General features: G+C 40.8%; 2 protein-coding genes across 5 annotated transcripts in view; both read left to right on the plus strand.

Moving 5' to 3' along the window:
• Positions 1 to 1,888: 1,888 nt before the first annotated feature.
• On the plus strand, positions 1,889 to 5,758 carry LOC112141951 (deoxyribonuclease gamma). 4 transcript variants are annotated; one of them, XM_036210879.1, is made up of 10 exons: positions 1,889 to 2,080; positions 2,694 to 2,800; positions 3,175 to 3,266; positions 3,375 to 3,464; positions 3,578 to 3,690; positions 3,912 to 4,024; positions 4,824 to 4,978; positions 5,287 to 5,383; positions 5,471 to 5,555; positions 5,642 to 5,758. In XM_036210879.1, the coding sequence occupies exons 2-10, from the start codon at positions 2,720 to 2,722 to the stop codon at positions 5,671 to 5,673; spliced, it is 858 nt and encodes a 285-aa protein (XP_036066772.1). In that variant the 5' UTR covers positions 1,889 to 2,080; positions 2,694 to 2,719; the 3' UTR covers positions 5,674 to 5,758. The 4 variants fall into 4 exon arrangements, with proteins under 4 accessions (XP_036066772.1, XP_024120940.1, XP_024120941.1 ...); XM_024265172.2 differs by having other exon boundaries at positions 1,891 to 2,080; positions 3,175 to 3,269; positions 3,378 to 3,464; XM_024265173.2 differs by having other exon boundaries at positions 1,891 to 2,080; positions 2,715 to 2,800; positions 3,175 to 3,269; positions 3,378 to 3,464.
• Positions 5,759 to 7,886: 2,128 nt separating this feature from the next.
• The window catches only part of si:dkey-222f2.1 (keratin, type II cytoskeletal 8), an 11,245-nt gene continuing 3,789 nt past the window's right edge, over positions 7,887 to 15,342 (plus strand). Inside the window, exons 1-3 of the mRNA XM_024265174.2 lie at positions 7,887 to 8,362; positions 12,655 to 12,863; positions 12,940 to 13,000. Coding sequence (XP_024120942.1) covers positions 8,051 to 8,362; positions 12,655 to 12,863; positions 12,940 to 13,000 — 582 coding nt within the window. The 5' untranslated portion in view covers positions 7,887 to 8,050. The remainder of the gene's footprint in view (positions 8,363 to 12,654; positions 12,864 to 12,939; positions 13,001 to 15,342) is intronic.

Genomic DNA, 15,342 nt, shown 5'->3' on the forward strand with positions numbered 1-15,342 from the left:
GGTAATGCTATATATCTAGTTTATAATAATGCTAAAAAGTTACGGTTAGGTTTTAAAAATGTTGTTTTAGAGTGTTCATTAAATGTTTATCCTGTTCGGCCCGTGACCTCAGGTGTCGGCCTCCACGAGGAGAACAGATGCAGGGATTCATGGGAAAGGAGGAAAAACAAACCTGACAGACAGAGAGAGCAGAGAAATGACACATTTTAGAGATCTGTGCTGACAATGGTGTTTCATGATTGATCTGATGGGAACTTCTGGTTTTCTGAGATTTGGGTTTTCATTAACTGTAGACCCTCACTATTATCATTACTAAGAACAAAGGCTTAAATATTTTAATATTTCAACCACATCTTTCGCTGTAGCGAGCTAGCGAGCTCTGCTGTATCGAGCTAGTGAGTTCCTCTGTAGCGAGCTTGCGGGCAGGTGGAACCACCACAGAAACTGTGGACAAACCCAATCTGGACCACATTTTCCAAGAGAATCTGGCTACAGAGAAAAAATATGGCACTCCAAAATTAATAGCCGGAAGTCCCTCCCCCTGCCGGAGCTGGCTGCAATAAAAGCATCGTTTTAAGCTCTCAATGTTTTTTCCCCATTTCTTCTCTCTTTTATCAACCCTTTTTGCCATTTTTTTCCTCTGTGACACAGTCTGTCAGAGGAAAAAAACGGTGTTTCGCCGGCTGTTTCTCTGAATGTAAACGGGTGAAGTTGTACAAAACTCTTGTTAATATTGACTTGTAATAAATTATACGATTAACGTTCTCTGTCCCATTTGAGTCTCATTTTAGATAGAAGGATGGACAGTTACAGTATATTCACATTCAAAAGCATGAAAGCTGATAGTTCTGAAAAAGGTTTTATAATATAATACATATTACATGATACATATTTTACAAGGGTTTCCTAAAGTTTAGGAAATGTCCGCTTACGCAACCGGCCACAGATACGATTTCTGCTTCCGGCTACAGATTGATTCTGAAGCCATCTTGCGTGTAACCAGTGGCCCCTCACATCCTCTGCCCACCTTTAAACCATACGGGCCCACTAGGCCTTGCTGGCTGGGTCTCAGCTTCTCCTCTTCTTTGTTGCTCCTTTTTCCACCTCCTCCTTCATGTCACCGCCGCTAACAGGTGCTGCTGCTCCCCGTCTCACTACTACATATTGAGGATATTTACAGCAGGCTCCAACAGGCAGAAAGCCCTCAGGCAGAACCGAGCCGGTCCCAACAGGACGTCTGGCATTGGATCTGCAATTAAATCATCAAACGAAGCTTTGCGGTTCTGAAAGTCCTGAAGGCTGAATCTCAGTTATGGGCTACATGCGGTTTGGGTTAAACACAAACACCAATTAAAAAAAGGTTTCTGGTTTTACAACTTCGTCTGGAGAGGATTACCCCTCCTCAGGGCAGTAATCTGCTGGAGCACGCCTTTGTTTGGCTCCAGAACAGCCCAGGGGCGGAGTTAGAACATTTTACATGGGGGTCCGGGAGGGGGACGGAAGATTTTGGAAGTACGGCAGATGAGAACGAGGAAGACCATCACAAATGAGAAGATCAAAAGCACACATTCCAAACAGTTTTACTGTTATTAATATCAACATATTAATGTCAATAATGGAAGAGCACCCAATATTCCTGTCAACATCAGTTACTGTCAATAAGGATGCTAATACTGACTCAACATTGGGTGATGGGGTGGAGGTGGGGGGCTTTTTGCTTGGGACAGTCCACACCCCCCCTTCAAAGCCGCGCCCTTGTTTCTCCTGTTTCCATCAGCAAACACCTCCGTGGGGGAGGAGCACTCATCTGCAGATTTCTGAGGAACTGGTTTCTGTCGTTGGTGACGGAGTCTAAAGAATGAAAACATTTGCTTTAGCTATATATAGTGAAGGGCTTGCCAGAGAGTCTAGGTGTGCATGTAGGAACAGGTGTACCTGTCGCCCGCAGGAGCAGACTCTCTGAGGATCCAGACTTCTGCTGAGTTCTGCTGAGTTCTGCTGAGTTCTGCTGAGTTCTGCTGAGTTCTGCTGAGTTCTGATTCACCTCACAGCTCTTTGTGTGTTTTCTGGGACTTCAACTGTAAGTACTTTAATTGGATTATTTTATAGCTTTGATCAAGTAATAACTTATTAGTCTGATACACATTTGACAGAACAAAATCAAAAACTGCTGGATTGTTTTTTTATGTTTTGTAGTTTTGGGAAACTACTTACTTTTCCGTTATTCTCATACTAAGAGGCTTAGAATATTAAAACTCAAATGAAATGTAGAGTTTAGCTCTTTTAGTTGATGATTAAACGTTTTAGCTCACATGCTTTTACTTTGAAATTACAGATATACATATAGTTTTGTTTTTAGCTAGTTTATCCAATTTGTGTGTATGGTGTAATGAAGGTGAATGAAATTGAGGAAATGTTTCATTTTTTAACTCATTTTCCATTTATTTTAGATTAGATTCAACTTTATTGTCATTACACATGTACATGCAACAAAATGCAGTTTAGCATCTAACCAGAAGTGCAATACGCAGTAAGAGCATGTGGCATAAATATTATGATAAATAAGTATGGTACAGATTGTTATAAAGCATATGGACAGTATTTACAGATAAGAGCTTATATACAGGTGAGACCATATATACAGGTTAACGGCCATATTAGTATTGTTTGTTTGTTTTTTTATTCACATAAAGCCTCTTTTTATCTGAGTGAAGTCAAAATGAAAATAGCAGCTTTCAACATGAAGAACCTGGGACAGAAAAAGGTCTCGGATGACAAAGTCGTTGGATACCTAGTTAAGGTAACAAGTTTTTTATTTGACATTTTACCTTTCTCTCAAACATTGAAACTATACCTTGTTTGGTCAATGATAAGGGACGACCGTGGTGCAATGGTAGAGTGGTCGACCTAGGATCAGAAGATTCCAGGTTCCTGTCCCGCCCGCCCATTTGTCGAAGGGTCATTAAGCAGGACACTGAACCCCAAACTGCTCTTGATGGTTCTAGATCGACACGAGTGTTCACCAGCTGAACACTGGCATCTCATAATTGCACTAGTGTGCGAATGTGTGTTTATAGGACAGTGACTGTAAAGCACTTTGAGCCTTCTAAAAAGGTAGGAAAGTGCTGTACAGGTATCCACCCTTTACTATGTAAATATGGCGTGTTGCTCCAGATCATGTCTCAGTACAGCATCGTGGTGATCCTGGAGGTGATGGATAAAAGCGGCAAAGCCATGAAGCTCCTGCTGGAGAAGCTCAACAGCACCGAGTCAGTTCACAGAGTCAAATGTTTGAGGTTCTGAGTTCAGATGCAGACGATCTGCAGATGGAAAGTGCAGCAGGATGAGAGCTGACCGTCTGTGTCTGTTTCTCTCAGCAAGAACAAGAAGAGTCCTTATGAAATGATCGGCAGCAAATCTCTGGGCAGAGACACCTACAAGGAGAAATACGTTTGCTTCTACAGGTGAGAGCAGCTCCTCCTCCTCCTCCTCCCCTGTTCCACCCTGACCTGTGATGAAGATGAGCTGTAAACCTGTGCAGACTCTCACAAACTCCACGTCTCCACGTGTGTCTCAGAAAGGATGAAGTGGAGCTGAAGGGGAACATGCAGTACGCTGATGACCAGCCTGGAGATGAGGACGCCTTTGCCAGAGAGCCCTTCATCCTGCGCTTCAGCTGTCCTTCCACTGGTGGGCGCTGCTGAGTCTCAGTGATGCTTATTGGAGCTAAAACATCCCATAATTTCAGCTCTTTAGTTCAGAGTCTGTGCAGGTTAAAGCTGCAGGAATGTAAATGTGTGTTTTCAGACCATACCTGCTGTCTGCCTGTTGCTGAAGAGTCTGAGCAGAGATGATGCTTTTACTTTGGCAGGTCTGTGTAACATGTTCTTCCTGTTTGGATCACATGACAGCTGTGGACGACATCGTCCTGATTCCCGTCCACACCCAACCGGTAAAGGCAGAGAAGGAGCTGGACGAGCTGTTTGATGTGGTCCAACAAGTCCGGAAGAAATGGAAGACGGATGTGAGGGTCAAACACAAACATATAACATACACAACGGCACTATGCAAAACAATACAAAACACCACACACACAACAGCACAGTATAATATACACACAACACTACACACACAACAACATAACATGAACACAACAAAACAATCAACACACACAACCCAAACACCAATACAGGGAACACGCAAAAACATAAAAACACACACAACAGCACCACAGTGCAACACACAAACAACAAAATCAACACATGCAAAACAATCCACACACAGCAACACACGCCAACAGTGAATACGCAAAAACACAGTACACTACATGCACAACATTCCAAAACAACACAATTAAACAAAATGAACTCAATACAACAAAATATACCAACAGCACACACTCATATATTGTTTTTTCTGTCTTTTTGAGGACAGGTGTTTAATCTATCATTTATGGGACTATTTTTTCTCAAAGGTCTGGAGGTCTGAAAAAAATCAATAAAATGCTTTTTTACACATACATCTGACACACATCTTGACATTTTAAACCCTTATCATCTTTTTTGTTCTAAATCTTAATATTGACGACTTCTCAAAAAGCTGGTGAATTTGTTGTTGGTGGACTTTGATTTACAAACAATTGAATACACATTCACAATGCCCATGCACAATATGCCTGCACACAACACACACACACACACTCTCTGGCTAACCTTCAGTCTGACTTTAAATCTTTGAATGTCCTGTTTAGCCCTTGTGGTTCTGATACGGTCAGTGGGCGGGGTCTCATCCGTTCCTTTTTCTCCTTCCAAAATGTTCTCCAGAACATCATGATTTTAGGGGACTTCAATGCAGACGGTCGATATCTGTCCCAGAAGGAGAAGGAAGAGATCCGCATCCAGCAGCCTCCTTTCTATTGGCTGATAGACGATGATGTCGACACCACAACCAGCACCCGCAATGACAACACCTACGACAGGTGAGCCGCTGCAGTGTTTGCTGAACGTGCAAATGAGTGAAGCCTTTAGTGCTATTTATTGTCACAAAGTTGTTTTCCTAAACTGTAAAATGATTAAGAAAGGTTTTTATTTACAAACCAAGAAAATAATAAAAAACTGGCAATTAAGTATAGTTTGTTGTTGTTCCCCATTATGAAACCTTAAAAAAATGTACAATACGCCTTTAAGAGAAATACAAACTCACATGTTTTTATTAAATTGTTACATTTCCAAGTGAGCAGGATGTGAAAGGCTTTTATTGTGGTGGTTTAACTTCCCCTGCAAACAGGATCGTGGTGTACGGACAGACCATGCTGGACTCTGTCATTCCTGGATCTGCAAAGGCTTTCAACTTCCAGGCGGAGTTCAATCTGGATGAGGAAGAGGTGAGGTGGATGTCTGGTGTCTGGATCAGCACTGCTGCTCTGGATGAAGATCTCTCCTGCTTCATTATGCTCCTCTTCCTCCTTAAGGCTCTCAGCATCAGTGACCATTATCCTGTAGAGGTGGAGCTGCGCCCATCATCAAAGAAAAGGCGGGCTCAGCCTCCAAAGACAGGTATTGCTCATTGTCAGACATCAGTCATGATAAGACATCATTCTCAGACAATGTTTGCATCTCAGTTTATTTTTTGTGGTGAACAGCAGGAGGTGACAGGATGACGAAAACCAAATGATGTTCTGAGGAAGAAAAAGGATGATCTGCATCAGCACCAATTCGTCTTTGTTCCTTCCCAGTCTGAATAAAAAAAACAAACTTCATGAAAGCTTCTTTGCTCATTCTTTCCGTTCAACAGCACTGAACACCAGAATGACCCAACTCTGTTTAAATATTTATTCACACATGAAATGTTGCTAAATTAAACAATTGTCAAAAATCTGAAAAAAAACTTTTGCTTTTTTCTGTTTGTTTCTTCTGTTACAATGTCAGAAAATCAGTTATTACGTCTTCTAAAGCCTCCACTTGTCTCTTAGACCCAATCCCCACTAAACTTTTTAGAGAAATCTTCCTCCTTATTAGTGAATCCATATTAACCATAATAAATACCTCTCTAGAGACTGGTTATGTGCCTCAGTCTTTTAAATATGCGGTTGTTAAACCTCTCTTGAAAAAACCCAGCCTGGATCCTGACATTTTGACCAACTATAGACCAATATCTAATCTCCCATTCATATCTAAAATCCTAGAAAGAGTTGTAGTAAAGCAGCTGCAGTGCCACCTACAGGACAACAATCACTTTGAAGATTTTCAGTCAGGGTTCAGACCTCAACATAGCACTGAAACTGCACTGGTTAGGGTTACTAATGACTTGCTATTGGCTTCAGAAAAGGGACTAATCTCATCCATGCATTTGTTAGGTCTAGACTGGATTACTGTAACTCTTTACTAATAGCATGCCCGAAAAGTTCTTTAAAAAGTTTTCAGCTTGTCCAGAATGCAGCAGCACGATTGTTAGCAGGAACTAGTAGAAGAGAACACATCACTCCTGTGTTAGCTTCTCTCCACTGGCTACCAGTTGAATCCAGGATCAAGTTCAAAATCCTTCTGTTAACCTATAAGGCCCTGAATGGTGTGGCCCCATCCTATATTAGAGATCTCATAGTTCCTTACCAACCAGTCAGAACACTTCGTTCACAAAATGCTGGACTGCTTGTAGTTCCTAGAATTTCTAAAAGTACAGTTGGAGGTAGAACCTTCAGCTATCAAGCTCCTGTTCTATGGAATAAGCTCCCAGCTCATGTCAGAGAAGCTGACAAATATTCCACATTCAAAGTTAGGCTGAAAAAATTCTTCTTTTGACAGGTCTACTGCCAGGCTAGCTAGTAATCAGAGAATATTTAAGGTTTTACAAATGAAGTTTGGGGAGGAATTATAACTTTCATTACATAACACATATTTCTCTACTGAACTCAGCAGAGGGAAGTTGGTTTGACAAGCCTGGTGGTTGATTCCCTCTGCTGTTGCTCTCGTGGGTTTAGATTAATATTGATACACTAAAAATGTTAGATTTTCTATCATTGTTATTATACACATCTGCTCTGGGGTTCTGTTCTCTATTCTCATTTACTTCACCTCTCCTCTCTATTATCAATGATGCCTAGTTCTCTGTGCTTCTGTTTGGTGCAGTGTGATTCACATGTTGTTCCTTCTTCCCACTCTCCGACTGGGGGAGTGGGAGAGATTTCAGATTCCTGGTGGATCGTCTGTATTATGTTCATGTTTTCAATAATCAGGCCATGTGCATTTGCTATAACTTATTTTATTCACTGACTTCCTCTGGCAATCTCACATCAGTCATTCTGTTACAACAATTTCTAAACCAACCACTTGTGCCAACTTGTGGTGAACATGTTTCACAATTTGGCCGTGGACCACGCCTCTGGCTCGTCTTGGCCGTGGACCACGCCTCTGGCTCGTCTCGGCTGTGGACCTCGCCTCCACCTGTCCCCCTGTCCAATCTGGCTGAACTCTATTCAGATGCGTAGTTGTAGAGTTAGATAAGCTAATTCTTCTTTCACAGTCCCGGTAATCCTGGTAATCCCGCTATCTGTCTTGGGAGAGGATCCCTCTTTCAAGTAGACATCCCTAAGGTTTTTTCTTTTTCTTTTTTGCTGAATCAACTTTTAGGAGTTTTTCTTTACTGAAAAGGAGGGTCTAAAAGGGCAGGGAGTTTAATTTAGTCTGTTTAGTTTAGCTATTATTTATATTTTATGACCGACCTTCTGCTTCGGAACAATTACCGGCATGAAGCCCAATGATACAATTGTTTAGTGATATTAGGCCATATAGATAATGTTGAAGTGAACTTGATGAGAACTGTTTGTTCCCTTTGGAGATCAGGAACACCCAACATGAGATACTAAGCTGTGTGATCTTAAAACCCGCCCCCCTGGTGACTCCACCCTGGGAGATTTAGAAGGTCATGAGACACCTTAGACACTCCCAGTCCTCAGACATCCTCCCCTCAGCAGGTCCTGTGCTGTCAGGGTTCCTCTTTCTGTTTTCATCCTCTTCATCCCTGCTCCTCTTCTCTGCCGTCCAGCCTCGCCACCATGAGTCTGAGCAGAAACAAAAGAATCAGCTCCAGCAGCTCCGTCCGGACCAGCACTCCGTCCCGGCGGCTGAGCGGCTTCGCTCCAGGTCAGGGGGGCTTCAGCGGCGTCTCGCTGAGCAGCAGCTCTCTGTATGCTGGTACCAACGGCCATCATCCCGGACTGGGGGCCTCGCTGACGTCCCTGTCTGTGAACAAGAGTCTGCTGGCCCCCCTGAACCTGGAGATCGACCCCAACCTGTCCATGAGTCGAGCCTTTGAGAAGGAGCAGATCAAGAGCCTGAACAACCGCTTTGCAACCTTCATAGACAAGGTAAAAAAAATCATGTTTGGGGATTTTTAAAGGAGCAATTTAAGGATTTAAAAAATCCCTTAATTTTCTGCTCTTCAAGATTTTGCAAAAAAAAAAACTAGGTTCAAAGTGAACATTATAATCAATGTTTCTTTGTAAAAGTAAAATCTGCAGCAGCTCCTGTTGACTGAAAAAATCTCATCATCAAGTTGATTTAAAAAGCGCTTCAACACAATTCAGATAGAACAAAATGCTGTAGATTAAAAACTAAACACAATAAAAACAGTTTTAATAAATAAGTGAATAAAAATATAAAAGCAAAATAAAAGAGTGCATGGAGGTAAGAACATACCTAAAGTAAACATTGAGGGTAAAGACATAAAACAACAATAAAATAAAGTAAATAATAGTAATAGTAAATAAAAGTAATAAAAGCAAAATAACTGCAAAATCTCATGTGTAACTACAAGCTATAAAAATGACTCTTGAGACATCCAAATGGACGTCGCTGATGCTCACCTATATGGGGCTAAAATAGAGACAATATTATTCGATACTTAAATAAGACAAATTGAAAATAATATTGGTGATTGGCCAGAATAAAACTTTAAAATGTCTGAAACTTTTTGCTATTCTTAAATAAAGGTAATTATTTTCAGCTTCAAATATTCAGTTTTTTTTAGGTTTCAAAACACAAAATTTTAATTTAAAAACTATTTTCGATTTTGAATCTGAACATTTGAAAATTGAAAAATTAAAAATAAAGAGTTCAAATGAAAAAAAAGTTTTGAAAATAACATTTTGCATTTTGAAGAATTTAAAGTCAAAAATAATTAGTTTTCTTTTAGAATAGCAAAAAGTATTGGATATTTTACTTTTTTTTCTTGGCGAAACAGCAATAATTTTTTTCATTTGTTTTATTCGGGTTTCACATAATATTGGCCCCAATTTATTTCCATACACTTAAGCTTAAAACTACTGGAAAGACGATGATTGAGTCTCTGATGTGATGAAGCCTCTGGTTTTCTTCTCTTCCTGAAAGGAAAATGATGGTTTAGCAGATTTTTTAAACAAAAAGAAACGTTTGTCTTTTGGATTTTAATGTTTTTGTTTTTTTACATTTAGGTTTTGGAAAATTAAAAGTTAAGAGCTTTCAGATAAAAAGACTAGAAAACCTGTTTATAAAACAGTGTTGGGTTTTTAAATATTTTCTTAGTAAAGCTCACATTTAATATTAAAGGAATGTGTTGTGGAAAAATTGATTGGCTAACAAAGAAAAATGCGGGCCACCTGCGATATGCAGAGGAATCCAACGACTCTTTCTTCCATTTTAAACCCCATCGGGTGGGGGGGGGGTTCTTTGTTGTTGTAACGTGATCGTGTTCTTGGTGAAGTTTCAAACTAACCTCAGGTGAAAGCAGATCCATCACAGCTTTTAAAGCTTTTAAAACCCAGAGAGGCACCAGCCCACACCTGCCATTTGAACCAGAGATGCTGCTGCAGGCCTGTGCAGTGCCTGGCTCAAGAGTACTAAAGCCAAAGTCAATGACTGAATTTGTTCATTCCAGTGACCGTGAATGTTGGTGTTAAAACGAGAATCAAAGAGGATTCCAGCAACACAGGAAGGATTTTTACAGGATGACTGACACTCAGGACGAATCAGACATCAGTAACCTGTCAGTCATCTCTCTGTGGGATAAGAACACGTGTCAAAATCAAGGCCCGGGGGCCGGATCCGGCCCTCCGGGTAATTATGTCCGGCCTTCCAGATCATTTTATCTTATTGCTAGTAATAGACTGATGTTATCTTGCGCTCATTTCTAATTTGTATAATTTTTACAAAATATATTTCTATGGAAAATAAATTTGTTAAAAAGTTACAGTTTTTAAAATGCAGTTTTAGAGTGTTAGAGTGTTTAAATGTTTATCCTGTACAGCCTGCGACCTAAGGTGTGTTTTGGATTTTGGTCCCCTGTGTGATCGAGTTTGACACTCTGGTTTAGAACCATCAAACAGGACAACCACAAAGCTTCTGCTCTAAAGTCTCATGGAATAAAAAATCTAAAAATAACATCTGCAGCTGCTTAAATCAAACAACCTGAAGCTTGATCTCTTCTGGTTTCACAGAATGTTTCTGAGAAAATGATATTTTCTGATGTGTAACCACAGATAAGAAGCCATGTTGAAATGGCTCATATTATGGGATGCATTCCGTGCTGAGCAGGTGATTGGTGGTTCCACACACATTTCCCACAGCCTCCGGACACTGATACTCTCCTCGGGGGACTGGGATGCTTTCTCACGGAGTGGGTGACCCGCTCACAATGGAGGCTTTGTTGGTTCCTCACTTCAGTGCAGAAAGACCTGAGGCGTTCAGGGACATGAGCTGCATGAAGGCATTCAATGTGAAACATTTGTCACCTGTTGGGATGGGAAATGAAAATGTTTGTCCTGTTAGTAAACGTTCTGATTGAAGAACTTTTCAACCATCAACAGGTGAATCTTTGAAAAGTACCTGAGAATCCATGAATCATCTCCAAAACTCTGTCAAAGCTCATAATTCCTCTCTATTATTACAGACTCCTGTACTGTACGTGTATCATGTGACCTTAATGCTACAAGAACACAAAACAAAGGCTTTTATTGTGAAGAGTCATGAAAGCAGACTCCTCATCTCCTTCCTGTTGGATGTGTTTAGTATCTCTCCATTTACACTGACAGCTGTAATGTGATGCTATCAAACTGAAACATTGCAGAGAAGCGTCCCTCCTGCAAAGACGCCTTTGGTGCCATCAGGAGAAGCTTTCTGCTGCTGATGGAGCCGACGATGATCCGGTTCCTGCTTTGGTGAGACTCCAGACCTCTGAGGCATGTAACGACGTTCGCTCAAAGCCTCCATCTGGGATTGAAAACATCCTCAGTATTCTGGTGGTACCGGGCGCCTGGACATTCGACCCATCTGTCCCAGTTCCGTCTCACTGAGTGGGGGGGTGTAACCTGATCGGCCCGGTCAGCTATGGTGCTGGTGCCTCAGAGGGAAGCTTTTTCTGCTCTGAACAGAGCGCAGGCTTTGTCTGGGAGAGAGTGAAACTCATCTGCAGGAAGGAAACTGGAGCTGCGCTGAAACTGCAGTAGAGTTCAGCTGCGACCTGCTGCCAGTGTGCAGCGTCTGACCTCTGAGTGTCCCACTGAAGCTATCAATGTGCCAAACCATGTTTCTGACCCACATCCTTCTCGAACACATGCAATAGTGAGGCTGAAGCTGTGAAGAGTTCCTAAAAACAAAGACTCTGTGCTGAGACTGAGTCAGGACCTTCAGAACTCCACTGACTCTGCTGCAGCCACAACCTCTGAGTCAGGGGTCTCCAACCTGCAGCTCCAAAGCTACCTGTGGCTCTTTTACCTCTCCACAGGGGCTCTCTGGCTAAAGAAAAATAAATAATAGGATTATTTTTATTTAGTTTAGTTATAAATGTATGATGAGGTGCACATCGAGGACAAACTATGTAAAGATTTTTACATTCCTGCTGATTGAAGAGGTCTTGCTTCCTCCAGAATACACAGATTTCAAATACTAAGAAAAAAATTGGTAAAAAGTTTGATCCTTTATGAGTTTAAAGCATATATTATCTTATGCTGTCCAGAGTGGCACTGTTAAGATCTTTTATTTTGAAAGGATTCCTTTGAGTGTCTGTCAAATGTAAAAAATAATTTCAGAAGTGTTTATTCTTGCCAGAAAAGGAGCATAATTCATATTTATTATTAAAAAAAATACATTTTGGTGGATGGAAAGCAATATCAAAATAAGACTTTGAGGTTCCTACTACGTTCCTTTCAGTAGAAAACAAGGTTTTAGGTTAAAGGTTGCCGACCCCTGACCTAAGTCTAACGGTGAGTTTAAAACGCTCCGTGTTTCTGAGAAGAAACTTCTGCATCTGAAGTGAGGAAACACATTTTTCCTTTTTCGGAGGTTCTAAAGACATTTATTATGATCAAAAACACAACATTTTCTTCATTGATCTCCTGCTTGGCCTTCAATCCCACGTTCGGCATCTACTTCTCTAAATGAGCAGGAAGGAAACGTTTGTGACTCCGGCTAACTTCACCTTTCTGTGGTTAGGTTCTCACAGCTGCTTCATGGTGAGATCTCAAACTGTTTGTCCTTCAATTTTTTGATGAGCTGGTTTAGAAATTTACTTTACAGTCCAGGTATTCCTCAAAATAAATGTTTCAGGAATCTGAACGTCAGCGGAAACGCCACGACCTTCGTCCAGCAGCGTCTGCTCATTCTGAGCCATCGGTTCCGTCTGCAGGTGCGTTTTCTGGAGCAGCAGAACAAGATGCTGGAAACCAAACTGGAGCTGCTGCAGGGTCAGGGGGTCAGCCGCTCCAACGTGGAGCCCATGTTCGAGGCCCACATGGCCAGCCTGAGGCGCCAGATGGACCTGGTCAACAATGACAAGATCAAGCTGGACGGGGAGCTGAGGAACATGCAGGGCCTGGTGGAGGACTACAAACACAAGTAACCTCACAATCGCTGACCCTCAACAGCAAAACGATGTGAGAAACCCGATCATGTCGCTCTGTTTCTGCCACAGATACGAGGATGAAATCAACAAGAGGAACAACCTGGAAAATGACTTTGTCATCTTGAAAAAGGTCAGAACTCACTTTTCCTATTCAGCTTCAGAGGTGTGGTGAGTAAGGTGAACCGCTGTGTTGTCCTTTCTTTTTGTCTTGCATTGTCACACACATCAGAACCGTAGACATCCCACCTGAACGCCGCCGCTCATTCAGCCACGCGGCGTTCACGGAGACACCAGCCTTCTTCAGGAAAGCATCTGTTGCTAATCTCACTTAAGGAAACAAAAATGATTCATTTCAAGTGAATGATCACATTCTATTAGAATCTTCAACCATAAAGCTTTGTTACTATTTAAGTCTCCAGAAAGCTGTTTCAGGTTGTGAAAATGTTCGATTCTGCACTTTAGTTCTTTGAAACATTGCATTTCTAACGTTAGATTCAATTGGATCAGATTAGATCACATTAGATTAGAAATGGTTTATTTCAGGGCTGCACGGTGGCGCAGTGGTTAGCGCTCTTGCCTCACAGCGAGAAGGCCCCGGTTTGACTCCCGGCTGGGACCTTTCTGTGTGGAATTTGCATGTTCTCCCCGTGCATGCGTGGGTTTTTACCGGGGACTCCGGCTTCCTCCCACCGTCCAAAAACATGCTTCATAGGTTGATTGGTGACTCTAAATTGCCCCTAGGTGTGAATGTGAGAGTGAATGTGTGTGATTGAGGCCCTGCGACAGACTGGAGACCTGTCCAGGGTGAACCCCGCCTTCACCCATCAGTAGCCGGGTTAGGCTCCAGCACTCCCGCGACCCCGAAAGGGACAAAGCGGTCAGGAAGATGGTTTATTTCAAGCAATTAAGACGAAAAAAAAGTGAATTTATGTGCAGTACAATCAACCATCAGAAGTTTACATCCATGAAGATGTCAAACACAGGATAACTAGACATTAAGAGATTGCCTGAAAGGGAGTGGGTTGAAGTGAATTTATATAATCCCACCCCGGCTCCACCTTAACATTTCCTTTACATGAATTATCATTATGCGATTCAGAATTTAAGATCAGATATTCATATCTTTCCAGCATAGGTTAAAGATATTATGAATCCTCAAGTAACAATAAATCACATGACTCTGTGAGTAGATATAACACTATTTCAGACGTTGCCATTGTATATTCAGATCTATTGTCAAAATCCAGAAAAAATATGTACATTATTTTTCATTAGAAAAAAAATGAAGATATGTCAAGTATGAAACATAAACATAAATATATATGTATGTGGATTATTTTCCACTGGAAGAGTCATTAATGTAAAGCAAGTATCATAGGAATGTACGCTGATTTTTTCTTTTTTTTCTTTTTAAATAGAAAAATAATTAAAATAGTCTGCTCGTAACAAACCGAAAAAACAAAAAAAAAAAACGTTAACATTGATGATGATGAAAAATACAAAATAGTTCCCGCGCTCATAGTTTCAAGGGTTTTGCAGTCACATGTATTCTATAAAGCCTTTCAAACAAAGAATTTAAAACACTAGAGCATCTTTCTAACCTTTTTAAATCTCCAGCTTGAACTTTGCCTTTAAACCGATTGATGCTCAGCTGACAGTTTCTTTAGCTGTTGAAGGACATTCTATTTGTTCTGGTTACACTGTAAATGAATGTTTTTATGTTTTTTCATGATGTACCTACATTTTTATATTAATACGCATTCAGCCTTAATTACTATTAAAACTGATGCTCCATGAGTACATCTTCATCTGTTCAGAGGAACTGAGTAATGACTGAAGCCCAAATGAGGAGATAAGAAAAAGATTTAAGTCTTTGATGCTGTACATTCTGAAAGTCTTGGATATTTTGCATAAAACCTCCTTCCTCACCTGTATTTATTGTATTTATTGTTTTTCCTTCTGTTGCATGTGCCTAACCGACCTGTTTAAACCGCCTTCGTCTGTTTGACAGTGGGCATTCTGGGTGCAGGGATGAGTTTGGTCTAGGGTAAGGGGGTGAGAGATTATAAGGCTTTTGTTTCTTCTCACTCCCTTTCTTGTTTTTTTTAAATGTTTTTATGTTGTCCTATTTTCCCTTAAGACATGTGTCAAAGTCAAGGCCCGAGGGTCGGATCCGGCCCTCCGGGTAATTCTATCCGACTCTCTTCATCATTTTATGTTATGGCCTGATGTTATCTTGTACTTATTTCTAATTTATAAATTTTGACAAAATATATTTTTATAAAGAGTAAAATATTGAAAGTTATTTAAGGTTTAAGTTGATTTAATCTAGAAAAATATTCCTGCCTTTTTATTATTCATTATTATCTTAAACAGTTATGGTTTTAAAGTTTTAAAAATTAGCATTCTGTTAGCTTTTTGGACTATTTTAGCATTTACTAAGATTTTTTAGGCTATTTTGGAGTTTAGCTA

The sequence above is a fragment of the Oryzias melastigma genome, unplaced genomic scaffold, assembly GCF_002922805.2.
Source record: "Oryzias melastigma strain HK-1 unplaced genomic scaffold, ASM292280v2 sc00277, whole genome shotgun sequence".
Taxonomy (NCBI): Eukaryota; Metazoa; Chordata; class Actinopteri; order Beloniformes; family Adrianichthyidae; genus Oryzias; species Oryzias melastigma.

Coding starts and splice junctions, on each gene's coding strand:
- LOC112141951 (XM_036210879.1), top strand. CDS start 2,720: ATGAAAATAGCAGCTTTCAACATGAAGAACCTGGGACAGAAAAAGGTC. Junction 4,025..4,823: donor GGAAGAAATGGAAGACGGAT/GTGAGGGTCAAA, acceptor AATGTTCTCCAG/AACATCATGATTTTAGGGGA. Junction 5,384..5,470: donor TCAATCTGGATGAGGAAGAG/GTGAGGTGGATG, acceptor TTCCTCCTTAAG/GCTCTCAGCATCAGTGACCA.